The following is a 22,845-nucleotide window of genomic DNA, read 5'->3' as shown; positions in this document are numbered from 1 at the left end:
CAACCTCATCACCCCCAACACATCATCCTTTGCCTGAACAGTGCAGCTGCTGTTGTGGTTTAGGAAGATAATGCACTGTGAGAACACAGGATCAACAGAAGTTTCCCCAAATCAAACATGGCAGCAAGACCAGGTCTGGCTGCTGAGGGGATGGAGCAACGATGAGAGATGAATAACTAGAGCTAGATATAAACCAAAATGAATACTCAAGGGAAATTGATTTCTTCATGTAAGGAAACACTAACTGCAGGCTCATCTGGAGTGATTATTTTACCCTCTATAAATCTGAGCATGACCAGGACGTGAATTGTTCCTGGAACAGTTACTGGTTTTTTGAAAAGGACAGAATACACGGCTTACAAAATGCATGCCTGCCCCAGGCAGCTAAATGCACAGACCTGAGCCAAGAATAGAACAAACCAGCCGCTGAAACAGACTGTTAAAACATGATGCGTACAAGCTTAGTGTGAAATGGTTTCTGTGGTGGACAGCACAGACGAAAGCTTGGAGAAGCTCTGCGTGGATGCAGAATTTGTGGCTCTGGGAAAGCCCAGCTCATCTGAGATGTTACCTGGGTCCCGTCTCAGCTCACCTGGGGCAGCTCTGCAGCTGACAGCAAAGGCAACAACTCCAGAGTCTGCAGAGCAAGACGTGAAGGGGGGCAGAGGACCATGACACAAATCACACTGACATCGCCCACTCCGTTGGGTAGCCAGTCTGTGGCTGCACAGAGCACAGGACACGCTGGACAAGCACCAACCCCCTGCAATGTCCCTGCGTATGTGGGTGGCTTGTGCATGCATATTTAACCCCCCAAAATCTATCCTACAGAGTAGGATCAACCTGCTTTTTCTACCCCCAAATTTAGGGATTGGACCGCTGTGGACACTCTGCAGCCAGGGAAAGGAACAGGCACCTCAAAAAGACTGTTCTTCTCATCCTAAGAGGTGTCCAACACAAAGCAGGCAGCACTTTGAAAAGGCTTATTTTTCTCCCATTTACAGGAACAGGCCTGGTCAGATAGACGCGTTAGGACCAGTGAACCCCCTCCTTTGAGCCAAGCTCTTTAATTAACACCTTCCATTTATCCTGCCCAAACTCAGTGGACTTCTCCTCCTCTCCCTTCCAGAGCTGGTCCAGTGCCACCCTCGCCTGCCCGCACCTCAGGCTCCGCTGCGGCGGTGACGCCGAGGAAAGCCGGTGGGAGAGACGAGGGAAGAGCGACTATATCTGATGAAGAGCAGCCCGGCAGGGGAGACGGGGAAGGCGAGCAAATGAGGGATGACACGGGGCAAAGAAATTCTGCTGCTCCTCAGGACCGCTGGGCAGAGGGCAAACAAAACAGCACCATTCATTTAGTCAGGGACCTGCTAACAAGCTACCACAAAGGTGTTCCGCTGTTGCGAGATGATACTCCACAGGGAAGGGAAAAACAATCAACATGATTGCAAAGGGAAATGTGTTTATACTTGTAATGTAGCATCTTCCACCCAGAGGCTTCCAGGACCTGCTGTTTTCCTCCAAATCTCTTTTTGTTCAAGTGAGGAAATAGATGTATTATAACTAAAGACAAGTCAGTGACAATTTAACAACTGGTTTCCATTTTGGTGGCTTTTGAGGGTATCTAACAACTTTCAAATGGCCACAGAAGGTTTCTAAAGGAAGCCCTGGGGCTTCAGGAAAACAGAGCCAGGACCTTGAGCGCTGAAGAACAACCAGCCTGAAGGACTACAGCAAAACTGCCCCTTGCTGAGCCCACGGCAGAAGCTGAGAGATACCCTACCTGAAGTGGGGTCCCAAGTTGAGCTCCGGCGCAAAGAGTTTGTCAGTGACAATCGTGGTGCCAGTGCCAACAGCCTGGACGGGGATCACGTAGGTGTGGCTGTTCTCGATGAACAGGTTCACCTCGTCCTTGAATTTCTCCGTGTCATCCAAGCTTGCTATGACAGCTACTGACACCTCTGTCTCAGGAGGAATCACTCCTTCACTGGGTTCAATCCTCCAGCACGAGCATTCACGAGCCTGTAAGACAAGCCGAACACTAACTTAGCATGGAAACCACGGACCCTGGGCTCTTGTGGGGTGCAGGAAAAGGAAGGGCTGAAGATATGAGGATAAAAACCAGAGAGGGTCCATTTCCCTAAATCCAAGCTGGAAACAACAACTATGCAGGAGCTTCTACAACCTGTATTTTACCTTCCTTTAACAGACTCACTTCATTAACCCAGTGTTGCCCAACCCAAGGGATGCTCATCCTCAGGAGGAGGTTATTCCTCCTCCAGTCTCTCTTTCGGAGCGCACGCCAAGGGAAGCTACTTCACCTCTCCTGGCTTCCTGACAATGGGCGCTGGGTTAGCATAAAGGCTCAAGGCTAGAGGAAGCCAGGACTGCTCAAATCCCACTGCAGCAGCCACACGGCTGGGGGATACTGCTGAGAGCCTGAAGAGTAACTCTGCAAAACCGGCTGATCAAAACCCTGACACCAACGTCTTCTTTCCCAAGAGTTACTCAGTGCTTCTCAACAGCCCCCGAAGAACTGAAGCACTCGGTTCCCACTGATCACCAGCTGCAGTGAGGTGCCCCAGTGCCTTCTGCTTTGGAAAATTCAGCTATAAATGTTCATAGCAGGGCACTAAAGCAATAAGCAGAAAGCAAACTGGAAGGCACGTGCCCTGTAGGCATGGCCCGGGCTTCCAAGCACTCTCTTCCCTCTGGTTTCTCATGGACCTCCCTCCACAGCTGCGGCAGTGAAGGTGCTGGACCCCAGCCCCTCTAAAACCACGTTCCCAGGGAGCAAGCCTGCAGAGAGGAAACACACACCGTGCTCCCTGGCCAGCGGGAAATGCACAGGGAGGCAGATGTACAGCTTCCAAGTGTCCATCACGGTGGTGGTGGTGCCTGCACCCCACACTTCAGTGCTGTGTTTGGGGTGACAGGCACTACTCACCCAAAACCCTGCAGTATTGTAAGAGAAGAGGTTTCCCCCCGCCTTTTTTATTTTTTAATGGAAAGCAACAGTGTGCTTGGAGGCCTGACACGATCCAAGCAAATGCTCGATCCAGATGAGGTTAGCTCGAGTTCCCATCCATCAGGCTGGCAGCACTCAGCTCTAACAGGACACCAGCCAGCCCAAGGGAGAAGAGTGTCAGAAAACCAAGCAGCACTTTGAAGTCTTGGGAAGCATTTTAAATAACCCCCCAAAGCGACCTCTGCTAGCAAGGGTAAGACTTTCTGCGGCCAGGGAAGCAAAAACTTGCTGACAGGCAGCGTCCCAGCAGCGTGTGTAGGATGCCCCAGCTAGGATAGCTCCTTAGGCTGGCTGTGCCCTGCATGGAGAGCAGGTCGGGTCTGCACGCCTGCGTCCCAGGTGGAGCATGCCAAAGGCATCAACATTATTCCAAGTGCTGGCAAAATCAATCAACTCTGCTCCATTTAATTTGTCCTCTAGAGCTGCAAAAGAAAGTCTTTAAAAAAGCAAGATGAGAATGGGATGAAGGAAGGTTGTTGGCACAGGGTAAACTCTGGGGCCTCACACAGGATCCCACCACCCCTCCTCTGCTGCCCCTGCATCCCGTGCGCAGCCCATCACTAGCCTCAGAGGATCCACTGCGCTGCCACCAGCCGAGGGCTACCCAGCCAAGGCGTTCACACCAAGCCGGTGGCTGTTAGCTTTTCTTTGCCCTCTGATTCATGGTAGCTCACTGGAAAAGGAGACCTGATAGCTCCACCCCAGAGGTGAATCTGCATGTCTGCTATCTGGCAAAGCTCATTTATCAAAGCTTGGCAACAAGCCAGGCAGTAAATTGTACCCAAGAAACTATGACTGAGGAATAATGACAGGCTGTCTCGATGGAGCCAGACTTTGAATTTCCCAGGGTGAGCCAGGGCCAACAGCCCACTCCAGAGGAGCAGGAATGGCATCGGGTCCTCATTCTTTCCGTTAGCATTTGGTGTGGGTCCAAGGGGCAGCACGGGGCAGCACAGTGCACCACTGAACAGGAGACCTGCCGGGACCAAAAGGCTCTGCCGGGCCAGACTCACTCAGGCTTCCAGGTCAGCTTCTGCCTGCGTGGATCCAGGCTGCGTCCCAGAGACAAGGAATCTCTTGGAGCCACGCTAAAAATTCCCCCCACTTTGAAGACCACGATCTAACTTCTGATAACGTCCCTGCTACTCGCTTATCCTTGAATGCTCCAGAACACAACCCAGCAGCCCTGTGCACTGGATAGACAAAAACAGTGGCTATTTCTGTCCCTGCAGGAGCTTGCACAGAGTCCCTGAGTGCTGGGCAAGGGTGGGGATCAATCACTTATTCAAGAAGCTCAATGCTGAGATCATTAGCTTCTCCCAGGACAGATTTCCACTGCGAATAAGAGCTGCCAGAATTTGGATATAAGACACCACTGTGCATCTAAGAGATGGATGGATGGATGGATGGATGGATGGATGGATGGATGGATGGAATGGCATTGATGGCTGGGATGGGATGGATGCCCTAAGGGACGACTGAGGAGCCACCACACTCAGTTCTCTTGAAGCTGCATAAAGCTAGTTAATTAAGTGATCTGGTCATTCTGGCCTTGCACAAGTGAAAGAGGAAGCAGAACTCAGTATTAAAATGCAGCTGTACTTTACCAAGCCACAGCCCTAGCAAGGGAGCATTCACACCTTTGTCAGCCGACCCATCGCTCCTCACGGAGGCTGCACATGAAGGGGAAATAAAACCCCGTCCCACATCAGTTGTGCACAGAGCCTCCTCCCGGGTGTTTCAGCAGTCCTGAGGTGGGGGACCCCGCGTTCTTCATTTCAAAGCTACTCTTTATCCGCACAAACTGCCAGTGGCAGAAGAGAGCCCCAGACGGCCCCGAGCCCCAGCAGGAGGTGGAGGTCAGGGCACGAGGCTGGCTGGATGCTCCCACCAACCACCAGCCGCCTCCTGGCACCTCAGCACCAGCATCTCCTCGGCGAAAGCATGGATGGGGACCACTTTGGTTTAGCCTCTGCCCCAGAGCACCATCAAGGGGATGTTTTATGAAATCAAAAGGCAGAGCCTCTAAAAAAAAAAAGTAGCGTGGCACTCACTGCCACTGACAACAGAGCCTAACTTGTCAAGCTTGGTTCAGCCAATAGCAGACTGCTGAGCGAGCTAACTAAACTTGTCTCCATTTGTGTCCCTGGTCCAGAGCTCACCCCTCCAGAACCCATCTGCGCTTCCTCGCTGGGCTGGGGAGATCAGGGCCACCTGGTTTGATAACCAAACTCCTCCTGCTTTTCCTTTGGGAAAAGCACCCTCCTGAGTCACTCTTGCTTCTCGGAGCATAACTGCCTTGAAGATTCTACCCTTCTTTAATTCATTTAGCCAACAGGTACAGCATGATACGACAAGTTTAATTTCCCTAGACAAGCAGGATAATAATTTCTTCCATTACTAAAAAACAGCAATTCTGAAAGGGCATGAACTCATATAAGATACCTTACGTGATAAAAACCAAACTCCCCCCTGTGGCCAGGTTTCAGGCACCTTTTCCAAGGTCTCCTCCACACCTCTGCTCCCCTTTCTAAGAGCCACATGCTCTGGACTTAAGCCTGCTGGACCTAAGCCTGTGCGACACTGGGAGGGACGCAGCCTTCCACCTTCCTCGGGTTTTGGTACAACCTGTCACCAGGGCAAGACTGACGCTCCTGGCCATGACCCCTGCTCATGACTGATGCCGTGTGTTTCCAGGCACAGGTGGCTACAATGAATGGTTCCCTCCAGCTCTGGCAAGACCAAACTGGCTGGAAATCAGCAAATTGGTACTGCTGTATTAGCAAAACATGGCCTTTAAAACCTAAACTAAAAGGTGAGCTTTTGGAGCACCATGAGGCTCTGGTGAGACAGCTCTGCAAAGAGTTAAGCCTGTGCATCTGTTCCCGTGCTGGGCCTGGCTCATCCCCATCCCTCACTTTGCCAGCTGACATTCTGGTATATTTTGTTTTCTGTATCGGGGCGACTGACACTGGCACTGCCTGGCTCTCTGGCCCAGTCGCTGTGCTGGTGGAGGCGACTGACACTGGTTCTGCCTGTTCCCCCGGCCCGGATACTGTACCAGTAACTTCACTCTCAGGTTCTGTAGCCTTTTCTCCCCCCTGAGGGCAGTGGGTGGTATTAAAGAGGACACGGTAGGCATGGGCAAGTCCCCAACACATTGCAGCGATTTGTGTCTCCTGGGTTTTGCCAGTTTGGTAACACACCCTTTCTAAGCACTCCATCAGCTTCTCAGGGCTCTGCATTTGTTCAGGAGTGAAGTTCCGAAGCATTGGGGGTGCCCACCGACTCAGGCCTTCGCCCATCTTTTCCCACACCCCTTGCCACTCACTATTATCTGACCTCGGGGCAGGTTTCCGGGCACTGCTATTGTTAGAGAAGCGCCGCATGGCCAAAACAAGATCTGGCAGGCATTCAGAAAGCATTGTGCTGCAATCACAGTGGCCTGCAGGCTCCAAGGATAATTGAAACTCTCAAAAACTGAGAGGATCTCTTCCCCTGGCTCACCCACAGAGGGGGTGAGACCCCTAACAAAAGCCCAAACGGCAAACAGGTACCGGCCCGCCCCCCCCCAGCGATACAAACACATTATAAGCAGTCAGGAGCCAGTACAGCAAAATAAGACCCTTTACACATTTTCCACTGATAACAAACACCAGCACTGGGAACACACAGTGGATATAAGGAATAATCCAGCTCCACCACGCAAGCAAGTGGGCCAGCATTGAAAACATTGTCTTATCAAACCGTACAAATACAAACAGAAAAATTGCACCCAACAGATTGCTCTAGCACACTCTGGTCAGGGTCTGTCCCTTTTTGATTCTTATTTCAACCCTCTTGTGCCCCACGTTGGTGCGCCAAAAAGGCTGTGATGGTTTAGGCCCTGCCGGGACCGGAGACCACGTTGCTGTTGTCACTCCCCCACCCTCGGATACAAGTAGGGCACAAACCCCGGGTTGAGATAAGAAGAAATTTAATACAGCAGTGTAATAAACAATCTGAACAACAACAGTAGCTATGATAACAACAATAAACAGTAATAACAGTAAACAAGACAAAAGATATACAGAGAAATACCGCAATGGTTACAGACAGCCCCGTGCTCCCCGTCACCAAAGCCACAAAGGAAAAAGAATTCCCACGCTCCCGCGCCTGGACCTGAGGTCAGCATGGTATGAATAACCTGGCTGGAGATTCCTTCCCCCTCTCTGCTGGGGAAAACTTAACCCTATCCTAGCTGAACCAGGACAGCATCTTATCTTCAAAAGTTCTGCTCACCTTGGAAGAGACCCCATATTCAGGGCCAGTGTTGCCCATATCCTGGAAAGTTAATTCAACACTCATTTCTAAATAGCATTACAGATATCATTTGAAGGGCACAGCACTGTTACCCACAAAAAAAGCATCTTGCCTTGCTCAGATAATGCTCTTTTCTCCCATAGAGCAAGAAGAAATCTTGACTTGACAGGAACAGCAATTTGCAGGTGATGGTTAATACCACCACCAAGGTGGCACCATGGCCATCTGCATTACAGCATTTTCCTTTCCTGTTTCGAACAAGATACTAAACTTATACTTGCCCTGTTGCTGTCCCTTTATTAATCTTGTTCGGTTTGTTGAGCTGCCAGTCAGCGTGCTGTAACATTGCTGATGCAATGCTGCTGTGAAAATTTCAATCATAGCTCCTTCCTTTGATCAGGGACCGTGATCTCTAAGCCTGACTGCAAACAGCCACGGTTTTGAGATCAGCCATCAAACAGGAGACAGGGAAATCACAGCTCACCGACCTGCAGCAATCTCCAGGCAGGAAATCAAAGCAGCAGCTTTTCTGTCTTAGAGAACACAAGACTTGGGCTCAGGGGCACAACTGGATGCAGGATGCCCAAGTCACCCACCAGCAAGGCTAAGGGACTGCCTCTGCTCTCAGAGGTACGTGTGCAGTTCACCCTGGCACCTGACTGCATCTCAGATCTTATCTCCAAAATTATTCAGTCCTCTCTTCTTCCCCTCAATAAACGGTCAGGCAGCCTAAGGCAGCAGCAAAGGGCAAAACTTCAACTGAGGCAGCAAAGCAGCACCAAAGGAGGCAGCTGCTGGGGGCAGGGAGCAGCTGGAGCACACCTCACCTGCCGCAGTGCTGCTCCCCTGGAGCTCAGCATCGGGGGGATGAAGAGTCTGAAGAGCCCTTGCTGAAACGACTGATCGAGCAGGTTCTCAGGACCTGCTCCCTTGAACACCTCCGTGATAGCAGCAGCTGTCCTGAGAAGCCGAGATGCTCACGGTGGGGTAAGTCAAGCCTGTGGGGTCAGCAGGGGGGACTACGGAGCAGCAGAGCCCACCCTTACTGCAGGGCAAGAAACCATCCCTGACCCCCCTGCTATTATTGTTCTATTTATTGATTAGCCACAATATTTGCAGAGATGGCAGTGAAGCAGGATAGGACTCATTGCCCAGCCCCACGCCTTAGGGCCCTGAGGCAATGCAGAGGCAGAGACACCCTGCGAGCCCCCCGGGACACACAGGCTGCCCGGGGAGGGAGGGCAGGCGTGAGGCCGGACAGCAGTGCCGGAGCAGCTCTGCGCGTCAGGGCCTGCTATGAGCACGCAAACCCCGTCCTTCACACACCAGCACCACCCACCCCAGGTGGCTTGCTCTCTGCAGAGATGGAAAGCAGGTTTTCATTGTGGAATCAAAGCAAGCTGCCCTGGGAATCCCCCACTTTGAGGTTACGTTTATCCCCCAAACAGCTGGAAAAGCCGCGTGAGGGAAATTCAGCCCCGTCCTCGGCCCAGGAGGCTGAGCCTGTACTCTCACACACTGCCTGATGCTCCATCCACAACACCCAGTCCACACTGCCAGGCCTGGGCTAACCAGCCCCAGGAGTCTGACCCACCGGACATGGAGAAGAACAAACCCCCTCCGAACCCTGCTTTCAAGCCCCTCACAGATCCCCCCTCCAGTGGGGAGCACACCCCACCTGGCCTCAGCGCACGAGCCCGTGCTGGCTGCATCAGCCCTGCTCCCCCTGCCAGGAGCAACCCACCCTCCCTGGGCCGTGCAGCTTCTCACCCTACGCAGCCTCCAGGATTAAAGAGCCTTTCTCTGCAGCCAGTCTCCAGAGGTGCTCTGCAACGCGACGGACTCCACCGTAGGTACACCACCCTTACACGTATGTTCTTGTGCAACAACCCAGCTGGTTTGACACCCAGCAGGTGTGAAACTCACCTCACTGCGAGCAGTTTGAGGCCAGACCTCACACCCTAGTCTCTGTCATTACCAGCAGTTCGGCACAAAGCAAATGCAGATCTAACAGGGAAACCGTGTGGAAACCCATGCCCTTTCAGGAGCAAAGGGCCACGGCGTTCTCTTGGTCTCAGAGCTCCAAACACATGAGTCTTAGAGCTAAATACCTTCCACAAAATAAAGGGAGAACTTGCAACACTGATCCAGACTCATTTCTGCTCAAGCATCTACGCAAATTTTCTGTTTTACTCAGGGGTCCCCCAGCTAAAACTGCCCCCAGACCAGGCTCCTCTTGCTGCATTGTGATGGAATACATTGCTTTCTCAATCATCTAGTGATATGCAAATGTTGCATACAATAATTAAGTCACAGGTTGCTCGTCAGTCATTTTTGTTGGAAAATAGCTCCACAGACACTTACCATTGTTGCCCTGAAGGATGCAGGGATGACACTCTGATTGGAGAGGTGGAGAGTTTGGGAGGCATCTTGCAGAACTTGGATACTGCCAAAATTTATTTTGCTTGGATGCACGTAGACAACTGGTCCTTCTCCAGTGCTCACTAGATGGATTTTCTGCTCCAGAAAGCAGGTAGGAAAGATCAAAAAAAAGAAGAGAGAAAGTTTAAAATGATTAAACGGCTCTAAGGGTACTCCTAGACTGGGGGATAATTACGGCTGTTTGAAGTTTTCAGTGTTGTAAAACTGAAACCAAAGGCCTGGAGCCAGTGTGGGACCTGGACTGATCCCATCTGAAAGGCACAAGCTCCCGTTATCAGGGGATAAAGAAACCCTGTTTCCCATGCTTGCTTTTTCACACCTCCTCCGCACTGGTAACTCTCCTTCCTCTACCTTGTGCCTGCTCCCACTCCTTCTACTGCTCAGTCTTGCCCCAGAGCACCCTCCCTGACTCCTGCTGCTGCACAGCACACTGGGACAGTGGCTTTAGTCCCAAAGCTACGCCTGTGAAAGCCAGCACCAGCCAGAGGCAAAGCAGGCCCTTCAGAGTAGAGATCACACAAGTTAGTTGCTCTGATTTGCACTTACGTCTATTCCTGGTATTATACGGATAATGGGCATTAATTATTAATTACATCATTCAAGCAGTATTTTTTCCTTTTGACAGTCTGAGACCCAAAAGTTCTGTTCTTGAAGAACTGTCACAGACTACTGGGGAAGGAATGTGGATCCCTTTGCTAAACCACCTCCTCACATCAGTAAAAACATTCAGGAGGCATTCAGGAGATTTAGCAGCATCATTTCCACTTGTTTCATTAAAAGTTTAAATCCCTGTAACTACTTCCAAAATGTCAGCCTTTCTTTCTGTTACAGAAAGCTTAAGGCTCACAGGAGCCCTCCGACATCCTCTTTCATGCTCAGAGATGAGAAGACATTTTAAAACAGCTGCTTCAAAAGTTGATATCCTTTTAAATTAAAGCTTAATTAACTGTATTTGATCTTGATTTCAGCTAGATGAAGCCAGGACACTACAGACAACATTCTCTTGCCTACATTTTGTGGTCATTGCTGCTGTTGTGTATGCCTGACTGTGAACATCAGCCTTCAGGAAGCTTTAGTCCAGGAATGCTTTGCCTCATCCATTTCCAAGCTTGGCAGAAAAAAAAGTGTCTCTGTGCTCCAGGTGCAAGCGGCGTGGAGACTCATGAGTCTTTGGCTGGGGCTCTCGGCAAAGAGCTATGATGGGTGTTTCTCAGACGCGATGGGCCTGACTTTCAGCACGGCCTCTTACACAGCGCTTGCGTTAGCAGGATTCAGGGATGTCCCTGTGTGCTCCTGAACAAAAGGCCTAACGAAGCACCAGAGCTCTTCATCTAATCGCACAGCAGAGTACGAGACCCAGGGGTTGTTCTGGGCTTCAGACTGGCCTTCTTATCCTGTCTGACCTAGCTGTAATTAAATGCTGTGTCAGACACTTAGATTACCACCTGGGATGATACCATCCTTCCTCTTCTCTAGGTGAAGGGGAGTGGCTGCAAGTATACTTGAGATTACAAGACCTCCTGACCTTGTTAATGGATAGGAACCAGTAAAGTAGGATGCTTAGTTTTGTTAACCATCACTTGTGTTTCACTAGCTTTTATTTTTCCTGTATTGTACTGCAATGTATACTATTTCATTTATACTCTTTTCCTAACTACCCTCTGACATCTCACCCACTTGTAAAACATCTTGAAACCTGTAAACCCTTGCCTAGTGGAGACAAAACAGGCCTTAGACAGCCTGGTAAACTCCCTGAGTACATCCCTGATAACAGGGACCTAAGAACGCAAGACAAGCGCCTGAGAAGACGCCAGTGTCACGAAAAGCGACTGGGAGCGGGTTTACACCAACCCCCTCGGAACAAACAGGAGCTGAAGGATGGTGAGGTCACTCCATGACCATGCATGGACACGGGAAACCTCAAGTTCAGCCAGCGGGCAGTGTGAGGAAGACGATGTGGACCACCAGGGGGGAGAAGACCCTCAGTCTATTTTTACAATGCACGCTCATTTACTACGTAAATGAATTCTGTATATTAGTCAGAGAGCTTTGCTAGTAGCTGTGGCACTTGTGGTGGAGCGATCCCCAGCGCTGCCCAGCGCTGCGAATAAAGAATCCCTGCTGAACCGTCATAATTCTGACTGTGAAGCTCTTTGTTTCACAGACATTAGCTGTTGCGTGTGCCACAAACCCCTTCTTTCCTTGTCCGCACCAGCATATATTACAAGTTCTTGTTTTCCCGGGAAGGATCCCCGGAGTTAGCAACCCTGCCTGAGGCTTCACACCCCACCAAGAGGAGTCGCACCAAGGCCCACGTCCCCCAGAACTCACCAGAGGGGATCTGTCACTCCCAAACACTGCAACATGAGCAACAGTGTCCTGCTCTCCCGTCACCTGGGCCTCCAGCGTCAACGGGACCTCCACGGAGCTGCGAGGCTGGACAATCCCCCACGGCACGGGGCTGGAGTACCACACAGAAGCGTCCTCCTTGTGCTCCTGTAAGGGACAGAGTCAAACGCAACACACAGGAGTGACCTTGGGGGAAACTTTGAACTCCTCAACATCTACCACAATGGCAATTCACACACATTTTCAAAAACCCCTAGGAGAAAGCAGAAAAGTACAAAGCAAGATACAAGACTTGTATGGGCTTAGCATCCTCAGAGGGTCCAAAACCTGCTGCACCCACAAACACCCACTCCTGTGCTGGCAGCCTCCTTGCAGAAGCTTTTCACAACCCTCTAAGTTCTCCTGCATGAAAGCACCCCAAAGACTAGAATATAAACTGCTTCCTAAAAAGTTTAAACTGCTTCCTGAAGTTTATATTCAGGTAGCTTCCTTTTCTCAGCAACCTTTAGGTTTCAATATAAACCAGCAAGGCCTTATCCAAAACCCTTTTTTTCCCTAATAAACCCTTGGTAACGTCTGAGGGCAGGAGGCGGATGCAATGCCAAACCTGAGGAAGAACCCTGTAGCAGCCTGGGAGATCGCTGTCATTCACAAGGGTCAGCATCTGCTGGTAAGGGTATTTTAGAGAGCACCGTCCGAACATCATGACAGGGTTGAGCACTCGCAGCGCAGGAACCACGCATCTAGGCAAAGAGAGGACCAAAAGGGAATTACAGATACGAGAGAATGTGGAGTTCGTTTACTCCCCAAGTAGCATGAAACAGAGCATAGCACATTTGTCAAATAGACACTTAATACCCCTACAGCGATAAATGGCCTTTAACTGCTTCTGACTCCACCACCGCCTGTAAAGCTGGGGCAAACCCCGGCACTCGGCCTCGCAGAGGCTGCCAGGTGCCCGGGCAGCGCACGGTGCCCTGTGCCAGAGCTCCCTGATCAGCTCTGCCCGCTCTTTGCCCCAGGAGGCTTGCAAGGACCCTCCCAACAGTCCCGGCAAGGCGTGAGCTCTGGGGCAGCCTTCCCCCCGAGTGCTCACCAAGGCTCAAAGGGCACAAGACCCCAGTGTCTCAGTGAGAACGACTGCCTCCTCTCCCACACCGCTGTTGCCCTGCCTGAGAATTCAGCCCTTTGCCCGGCGATGGAGGGCACAAGCCACCCCCTGCCTCAGGCAGTGGGGGATCACCCTCTCCCAGCTCCTGCACCCCACGGCTCCGTGCACTCTCTGTCCCCATTTGCACTTGTTTTACAAAACTGCAGCCCAGGCACTGACTGGGAGAGGGAACAGCACAGTGAACTCATCCCTCTTGGAATTAAACCGACACCCACCGCAGCACAACAGGGCTGAATCTGCCTGCAGCAAGAACAACTTTTGGCTTAAGTCTGAGAACATTAATGCTCAAAAGAACCAGAGGGAAGCAGAGAAACCTGAGCTCACCTTTCACATCAAGGACTATTTTCCCCTTCATAAGATCTTGCTTTGAGCTTCCCCTCACCAGTCCTGCCATAAGCCCCTTTCCCCTTCCCACGCGCCTTTGTTAAGTGACCCAGACACCAGCTCTCAGCAGGCTGCTCACTGCGGCCCAAATGGATGTTGTATTTTGGCTGCAACCCAGCACAAGTCCGCCACTTGCAGGAAGGAGGAAAGATGGCCCTTTGGAAATTTGTTACACCTCAAGCACCAAAACCCAGGCCAATAATGAATAGAATTACTGTTCCCTTTAGAAAAAGGCTCAGGGCCACGCCTGTCCGTGGAGCACAGGTGCTGCTTTCAGAACACTGCCCATCTCACATCTGGCTGGGCAGAACTACGTCATTAAGCAACACTTGTCACTGGGAGATGGAGCCAGCAAACCACGTGCAAGGCAGCGTGGTGCTGGATGCACGAGGAGAGACGACGAGCTGCAAGGAAAGCGCCGATACCTGGCTGTGAGGAGCAGCGCCGACACCGCCCTGCCAACACCGCACACGTCCACCACCAGAGCCAGCTCGTAGCTCTGCAGAGTGTTGGAGCACAGGGTGACCTGGTGGAAGAGAAGAGCATCGAACACTTCATCACTCCCAAAAGCCATCGTGCACCTGTGCTGTCCTCCGGTTCTCGTTCCACGGGCAGGAAAGGGAGGATTTTGCCCTAACTCTTCTGCTGGTCCACAGACAGAGCACAGTTGCTGGGAGTAACAAAAGTCTTCTGACATATCTGCGTTGTTAAATACACCTTGCGCTTACCAGGGCACATGTAACCACGATTAGATTAATGCTCTACTCCCCACTGTATTAAAATTAAAGGACTAATTTTTAATCTCAACTACAACAGCATAAATGCAGAGGCAATCTGTTGAATTCAACAGATTCAGCTTTACACTGGGAAGCTGAGGGCAAAATGCAGCCCAGCAGGTGCTGTCAGTTCATGGCTGCCAGAGATTTTTCAGTCCCCACTGGAGATCACGGCAGTGAATACAACTCATTCTGCTCATCAGGAGGGGACAAATAAGACTGGGAAGAAAAGCAAAGTGCTTTATACAATGACATCTCTCTTTTTAACAGCCACCTTCTGTCCTCACCCTTCCTTCGCCCACTTTAAATCAAAGAAACTGCTCCAAGCAGCTCTCAGAAACAGATGAATGGCTTCTGCACTTGACCATATGGGACATGATCTTCAGCTGACCATTCTGGGAACAAAGCAGTGGTCCTCCAGAAAAGCCCCAGAGTAACCCAGCTAACAAAAGCCCAACACCAGTGCAGATATCCTCCCCGCGTTACGCTCAGAGCTAGCGGTGCTAAAGCCCTCCCATCCCTCAGTGAAGCTCCAGCTCCACCCGCTTCTTCCCATACCTGGATATCCAGGAATCCCAGGGGGCGGATGGTCCCTCTGCGGGGCTTTATGCTGAATTCTCTTGGCCTGAGTTGACGCTGGGCTCCCTTTCTCTGGAGTAGGCGAGTGTTTTCTGTGATCTGAGCAAGACTGCTGACACTGGGCTCTCCCAAGCCGTCCCCAGGAATGCGAAGGTTGAAGGTGAGGGGCACCAAGGAGTTGTTGGTGAGGCGACATGACAAGGTGTGAGGAAAGCCTAGGAAAATAACACAAATATGAATTTATGCACCAACTGTCCCATGATTCCTGGTGTGAATAGCCTGTTACGATAAAACTGGGCTTGGAGTTTAGCTCTTTTCAATCTGAAGTACAGCTAACTGAGAAGTTACGCCAGGAATTAATTGTCACTTAAGCTCCCTTTTACGCTGATCGCAGAGATTCCTTCCTTGGAAATGGCCACTCTTGGCGATGCTGAACCCCAGAAGTTTCTCTCTCTCTAGCTGTGAGGAGCTCTCTCGCCTGCCCCCAAACCTGCACCAATTAGTTCTCACTTACAAGTGTCCATCCAGATAGACCATTTATTCTCAAAATTCAATGCCCTGTTGACTCTGGGAACACTCCCACAGTTTTCAGTATATAAAAGCAGGGTATTGTCATCGAGGAGAAGCTGCAGTAAAAGGAGGGAAGGATGAAACTGGGAACAACAGCATGACGCAAAGCACTCTAACGCAGTTTCTCAAGGCAGGACCCTTAAGGCATCTCCTGCCTGGGGCTACCAGACTGAGCACGTGACAACTCATGGCCCCACACTGGAGGCAAACCTGATGCTTGCTCAGAAATCAGCAGGAGCCATGTTCCACCCCACCTAACAAACAGGACACGGCTTCCACACTGCACACTGCCCCGCACAGGTCGGCATCACTTGAGCTGTGATACTCGCCTTCCCTCATGGAAAAGCAGTGACACAGCCACACCTGGGGGGTGTTCTGCAGAGACAGGACATCAGCCCACAGCCTGCTCTGGCCTGGACATCTGGCTCAGCTGGCCAGCTCTGCGAGAAGGAGACATCTCCCGTGGCCTGCTCACCAAGCGTCGTTTGAATACAGACGGGGAGGAAAACCAACTGCAGCCACAGCGGGGGGGTTCTCCATGTCCAACCACAGTGACCACTGCCCACCTCCAGCAGTTACTCCAGCAGGGAGGCAGGAGGGGCACAAAAAGGACAAACAGACTTCACAATCCCAAACGAGACCAAAGTCACCAGATGCAGGTCAACAGTCAGCAGCACAACACAATAGCTGCCTTCAGCTGAAAAGCCCTTATTAATGAAATTACATTAGGGAGGATGAATCTCCTGTTACATCTCCACATTTCTGTCTGGTGTGTTTCTTCTTGTTTTATTCAAAAGGAAGTAAAGAAGTAGCAGAGTGGTGATGGAGGGAGGGGAGAAGCAGCTCAGGAAAGGCAATGAGTCTTCTTAAAAAGTCCATGAACAGCATGAAAACACAGAGGCATCCTGGGCACAGAATGATAATGGCCCTTCAATCAATCCACAATGGATTTCACATTTAAACTGTCGATCGTGTCAGTCAAAAGCCTTTTGTGAGACTGAGATGGAGAACCAGAAGCTGCATTTCAACGGGGACGCTCTGGATGCTCAGCCCCAGGCTCTGTCAGCAGAGCTGGGCCTGTGGTGGGGAAGGAGGAGCCCGTGGTCCGAGGACATCAGTGCCTGATTCAGAGCTACTGCTTGGGCATGTTACCTGGTGGGTGACAACGAGGGGCCCTCACAGCGCTAATTAACATCTGGCACTAAAGGTCAGGGGGGTAAATGGTATCCCTGCCTTGCAACAGGAACATTGACCCAGAGCAGCTACAGGCCAGTATGTGCCTTAAACTCCCTTCTGCTGCAGTCCCGTCCCCTGGGCCCTCTGGGACAAGGACTTTCACAGTCATTCTGCTGTCAAGGATTGAGAGGTTGGGGCTGAACAGACTACAAGGACACCAAAAAATACTGACTTTCTATCCCTTTGGTCCTACTGATCTCACGATGGCACAGGACTGCCTCAGCAACCAGCAGCCCTGGCTTTAACACCCTGAAGGCTGCTATGGAGGAGCACAAGTGACAGATGGTCTTATGTTAAAATGCTCCATTTTGGTAATTCCCAGAGCTCTCAACCCGTGGACCAAGCCCAGGGCACACTCACCGAAGGAGACATCACCGAAGTGGAGGGCAGGGACGTCGAAATGAAAAGTCGGTCCAATGACGCAGCCCCTGCAAGGACAAAGACAGGCAGAGGAGATGTTGGCTCGGTTAGAGAGAATGGCAAAGCGCTCAGCTTTCCGTACCGCTCGGGTGGGTAAAAGCTGCTCTCAGAACCACGGTGGGTTTCAAATCAACCTGTCACCCCCGTGCTCAGCACAGCACCCATGTGGACAGCACGCAGCCAAAGCAAAGTGGTCAGCACCCGACAGCTGCTGCTGAGGCTCAGGGCACCGCGGCAGGGTGTGCCCCCAGGCTGCCGCTGGCCCCAGGAAGGTCCCGGAACAAGTGATGGCTCTGTGCCTCGGTTTCCCCACCCGGCATGTGATGGACAGAGGTGTCCACACAAAAGGGGACTCACTGTAACGAGCCTTCCCAGCCACGGGTTCCCTGCTTTGGTATTTCTTAGCTGGAACTGGTGTTTCCATGGAGTATATGAACACCTTTCTCAGAAGACCTGATGCACACAATCATTACACATGCAGGACACATGAATCCAGGGGAGCCCCAAACATCCACTGAGAAGAGCAGCAACAGTTCTACGCAGAGGACAGTTCGATCTTGGAGAAGTATCAGCTTGTCACCAGTGCACCAGCTGACACACCCAAGGGCACCACCTCGCCCGTCCCTCAACTCAGCAGACAGGCTCCAAACTCCAAAACTCACTCACATCCACTGAAATCCGTACTCGAAGCTGCACAACAAACATTAATTGACTTCATGGTTGATGACAATCAATGCCAGCTCTGCCTCAGTTAAAAATCAAGGGCCACAGTGAACAGTGCCTTCTCATTTTACTCACAGGACTGCCACTGTCATTATCCACAGGTTCTGCACATGAACAGACCCCAGCAGCCCGCGGGAGGGACCTGCGTCCATCCCTGCTGTCCCATTTCCAGCATCCCTTTCCAAACACCAAGGAAACAAGCATCCAGCACCTCCTAAGGTTGGTTTCCATGTAACGAGTAATCACCTATGGTCTTGACACCTTCTGACCGCATAGTCAAAGAGCACTCAAAAACTGACTTTCAGGAGTTTCAATCCAACGCTACTTCTAGATTCTTGCAGTTGAATCAGCTCCTAAGAATAAGCCTGGTACCAAACCCCTGCTGATGGCGAAGTTCCCTCTCCAGGGACCTCACATAACCAGACTTGACCTCCCAAGCCCTAACAGCTTACTCCAGACGGAGCAAAGGGAGCAGATATGCTTTCCATCACAGCATTTGCCAGGAGATGATGGAAAAATACCTCCAAACCAGCCACGACTGGGGATGACATAAGGAAACTGCCAAGGATGAGCCTTGCCAAGCAAGTGGGGAAATGACTGCCCCTTCTCCTGAGTGCACCGAATCTGTGCTCTGGGAAGTTAAACTGGAATGACTGCCCAGAAGGCTCAGGCAAGGAGCCAACCCAGAGCTGGTAACAGTACAGCTTGCAAAAGAAGGGGGGAATAGGCAGTGGTTTTGACAACTGTGTTTTACAGTAGCATTAAGTAATGCATGTGTGAAGGGAGATCAGGATCCTGGCAGAGCAGGAAGAATAACAACACAAGGTGGGAATGGAACTGCTTGAACTCTCATCCCCGTTCCTTCCTTTGCATCCCAGTGTCCCACCAGCCAGCTTTCCTCTGTTCGAAAGAACCAGAAGCTTTTCTCCATGGAGGATGAAATCCAGTGCACAAAACCTTCCGAAGAGGGAGGCTCAGCTGGACCTGGTGGGTGGACATCTCAAGGGCATTTGAAAACAAACAGTTTGAGCTGTGGGGCTGGAGAATGACAGAAGGGCTGAAGAGGGATCCTTGAAAAGCAAGACATTGCTCAAGGAGGCAGATGCCATCTCAGGGAGGAGAGGACTGCAATGGGAATTGCTGCTGAGAGACAGCTGCATGGGAGCAGGCGGGTGTGCTGGGCTGCCATCAGATGGGCTGCATGGGAGCCACCATCCAGGGAGGAGGAGTACAAGGATGGGGAAGAAATAAATAAAAAAGGACCAGCAATCCTCTTTCACTGAGACAGAAGGTCTACACTGAGCCCAGGGGAGTGCTGGCCAAACAGGGCAGAGAGTGGCCACAGAGAAGGGGAGGGCATGATGGGCACTGAGAATCAGGGCATCACTGGGCAAAAAAGGACCACTTCATTTGGCTGTGGGGAAGCCAAAACACAACCGTCCCTCTGACAGCTCCTTCCTTCCTTCCCCAGGAGCAAGGCCACTGTGAGGCAGAGGCAGCGGGCACTGTCCAAGCAGTATCCAAGGAATAAATGCATCCTTACCAGCAAAACCTGCCCTTGCTCAAGGAGAAAGCTGCTCATGCAATAACACCCTGTGACCAGTTTGGGGGAGGAACAGAGGAGAACAAATTATTTGATTGTGAAATGTTCCCTTTTGATTTCCAAAAAAAAGCAGCACTTTCCCTCCAAACACAAAGCCAATGTAATTCTTTCTCTACTGAGCTCAACAGACCTATTCACCACTCTTCTCTTGCAAAGTAATAACCTTTCTGTTCTTTTTTATCCATTTCCCTCATTTTATTGGTAAAGTCGACCGCAGAGTCCTCCCATTGCTTTACTGCCTTTGTCTAGAGCCTCCCAGCAGCAGCAGCCCAGGAGGCTGGTTGCCGAGGAGGCACAGCCAGCCCCACAGCTCCAGGGCTCCCAGCACCAGCTTTCCTGCCTACACCACGTCATCCCACCAGCCCGCGGTTAAAGACCAGCTGGGACAAGTCTGCATGCTGCTGCGGTCCTGACAAGTGAGCTTTGCCTCTCCTATCATCAGATTTTTACCCCCTTCTCCCTTTTGCTTGGTGAGGATTATCTCTTGCCGTGGCACCAGCCGCAGAGCTCCCCGTCTGCCCCGTCAGCACTGCTCTGGCTGCAGAGAGGAGGCACCACCACAGCGCTGGCTGCACAAGAGGACTGCCTGTCCCAACCCATGAGCATGAGAGGTGATGCTGAGGCTGCTGCTGCCCATTTGGGATGGATTATTAACAGAGGATTTTAAAAACACTGCCTCTGGCTGCAGCCACCCAGGCTGGCCCATCCCCAAAGCCCTGCTGGCCGTGCTGTGTGTTCAGGGGGGTGGCCCAGACCAGCTACTGCCCAAAGCTGATGCCATCCCGCTGTCTGACGTTGCCCAAGGGGGAATGAGCTACGTGTAGGAAGGAGTCACTCCAGCTCCTGGGTACCCGGACTGGGCAGCAGGCATCTCCACACCTTTCCTGTACAGCCTCCAGGCAAATTGTTTTCCAGCACAGGTAGTCACTTAAAGCCCCGGGGCTCTCACACAGACACGTGTTGGAACCTGCTGCTGCCAAATTCTGTGCAAACAGCGTCCTGCAAAGTCACAGAGCCACTCGCCCAAACCATGAAGGCAAAGCTGCTTCCCAGAGGAACCCAAGACTTTGAAAGATAAACGGGCACAGGAGGCATGGTCACAGGTGGCAGCAGCTCGAGGGAGCTGATCCTGCCCCTCTGCTCCACTCTGGTGAGACCCCCCTGCAGGGCTGTGTCCAGCTCTGGGCTCCTCAGCACACGGAAGACATGGACCTGTTGGAGCGGGCCCAGAGGAAGCCACCAGAGTGATCAGAGGGATGGCACGCCTTTCCTGCGAGGACAGGCCCAGAGAGTTGGGGTTGTTCAGCCTGAAGAAGGCTCCGGGGAGACCTTACTGTGGCCTTCCAGTACTTCAGGGGGGCTGGTAAGAAAGATTTTGACTGGGTTTTTAGTAGGGCCTGTCACGATAGGACAAGGGGTAATGGTTTCAAACTTAAAGAGGGAAGATTCAGACTAGATATAAAGGAAAAAATTTTTACAGTGAGGGTGGTGAGACACTGGCACAGGGTGCCCAGAGCAGTGGTAGATGCCCCATCCCTGGAAACATCCAAGGTCAGCCTGGACGGGGCTCTGAACAACCTGATCGAGATGATGATGTCCCTGCGCATTGCAGAGGCGTTGGACTAAATGATCTTTAAAGGTCCCTTCCAACACAAACTATTCTACAATTCTATGATTTCCTCTTGCAGATAATTACGCTTCATTTGCTGCTGCAACTGCAATGTTCAGACTGGAGTCAAGGTTAAAAAGCCTTGACTCTTAGCGTGAGGATGCTAGGATCCAAGCCAAGACTAAGACCTTAGATAACACCTTTTTTTCTCTGTTTCATCCTAAAATGAGGTAGGTGGGAGATGATTACCCAACAGCTACAGATGCATACACCAAGCTCCTATAACCCTCCTCACCTGATCGTCAAGGTCACAGGCTCAGGGGATCCAGTCACACTGAAGCTGAATTCTTCTGTGAACTTCCCCAGGACGGTGGAACTGAAGGAGATCCGGACGACCTGGAGCCCGTCTGGAGAAATGATGCCCTCCTGGGGGAGGAAGGTGAAGCAGGAGCCCAGAGCTGTAGCTGGAGGGACCAAGTTGAAAGCAGCGTCGATGGCTCCTTTGTTAAACAGGACCACCTGCAGCAGCAAGAAAGCATAAGGGAAATACATAAGGAATCTTCCTTTCTTACAGAAGGCTGATTTGTTTTCTGATTAACCAATTAACATCTGTAAAATGCAGAAGATGCTGTGTCCTGCTGCTTGGCAGAAGCCAAACAAAATGCAACAGGACAAGCTCTGCCTTTGGGTTTTTCATGCAAAGCAGTGACAGCTTCACAGACACAGTCACTCGAGATTTATTCCACTGACACAGAGCAACCCACTTCGACTTGCAGCGCAGAGGAGCCGCTCAGCATCACCAAGGCGATTCAGACCTGTCCCTAAGAGCAATGAAGGGCACTTGCAGCTTTACTAGTGAATCATCACACAGCTGATTCTGCTCCCGACGAGTTCGATCCTGCCAAGGGCACAACACATTGCAGCCAACAAGTTTACTGCATGGAGAAGACACCTCAGGGCAGCACTATCACCAACTTCAGAAGCACTCCCCAGCTCTCCTACGGTATGTCATTTAGGATTCTTATTTTGTCTTTAATGGGAGACTTTCTTAGTCTTTGCTCAGACAGACGTGTCAGGAAAGGATGAGCGTGCGGTGCACAGCAGCTCCGTCTACTCCAAAGAATTTCTCTTTCCTAAACATTCACAGCCACCACCTAAGACTTTACCATTATCAGAATAAACTACAAATTTAAAACTAAGCCGTATTTTGTTGAACACTCGAGAGATCTACTGCCTCAAACAAGTGACATAATCCCGCAGCACTTGTTGAGATTCAGCTCTTCTCACGTTGGGCGAGCAATGCCCACAGGTGCTGCCAGTCACCAACACACCCACCCAAAGCAAAGCAGTAAAGTTTCTGATTGCTGCAGGGTCAAATCCTGCCATTTCCATGGAATTAACTATCTGCTTTGGATTTCTTTTCCCTAAGTTTTGTCCTTGTAAAACCTGGTAGAAAAATTGAGACAGAAGCATTTTTTAATTTTGCAGCTGCTGTTAAAGATATTCACGTATTCAAGCTCTGCAAGGCTAACCTGGAAACTACTCTCTCCTCTCACGTCTTTTACACCTCAGTTACAAATTGCACTCAGGGATCCTGTGCTGAGCTGAGGTTTACCTTCAGTCAGCACAGCACTAGCAGTATCATCTACTTAG

The 22,845-nt window shown here is 51.1% G+C and overlaps 1 protein-coding gene across 1 annotated transcript in view; it reads right to left on the bottom strand.

Moving 5' to 3' along the window:
• The window catches only part of LOC141955455 (hydrocephalus-inducing protein homolog), a 96,324-nt gene that overhangs the window by 28,656 nt on the left and 44,823 nt on the right, over positions 1-22,845 (bottom strand). Inside the window, 8 exon segments of the mRNA XM_074895223.1 lie at positions 1,784-2,022; positions 9,695-9,847; positions 12,104-12,268; positions 12,729-12,864; positions 14,102-14,202; positions 15,011-15,246; positions 17,198-17,265; positions 21,488-21,711. Of these exon segments, the coding sequence (XP_074751324.1) occupies positions 1,784-2,022; positions 9,695-9,847; positions 12,104-12,268; positions 12,729-12,864; positions 14,102-14,202; positions 15,011-15,246; positions 17,198-17,265; positions 21,488-21,711 (1,322 nt within the window).

This window comes from Athene noctua, unplaced genomic scaffold (genome assembly GCF_965140245.1).
Source record: "Athene noctua unplaced genomic scaffold, bAthNoc1.hap1.1 HAP1_HAP1_scaffold_252, whole genome shotgun sequence".
Taxonomy (NCBI): domain Eukaryota; kingdom Metazoa; phylum Chordata; class Aves; order Strigiformes; family Strigidae; genus Athene; species Athene noctua.
This window is presented reverse-complemented; position numbering and strand designations above follow the sequence as displayed.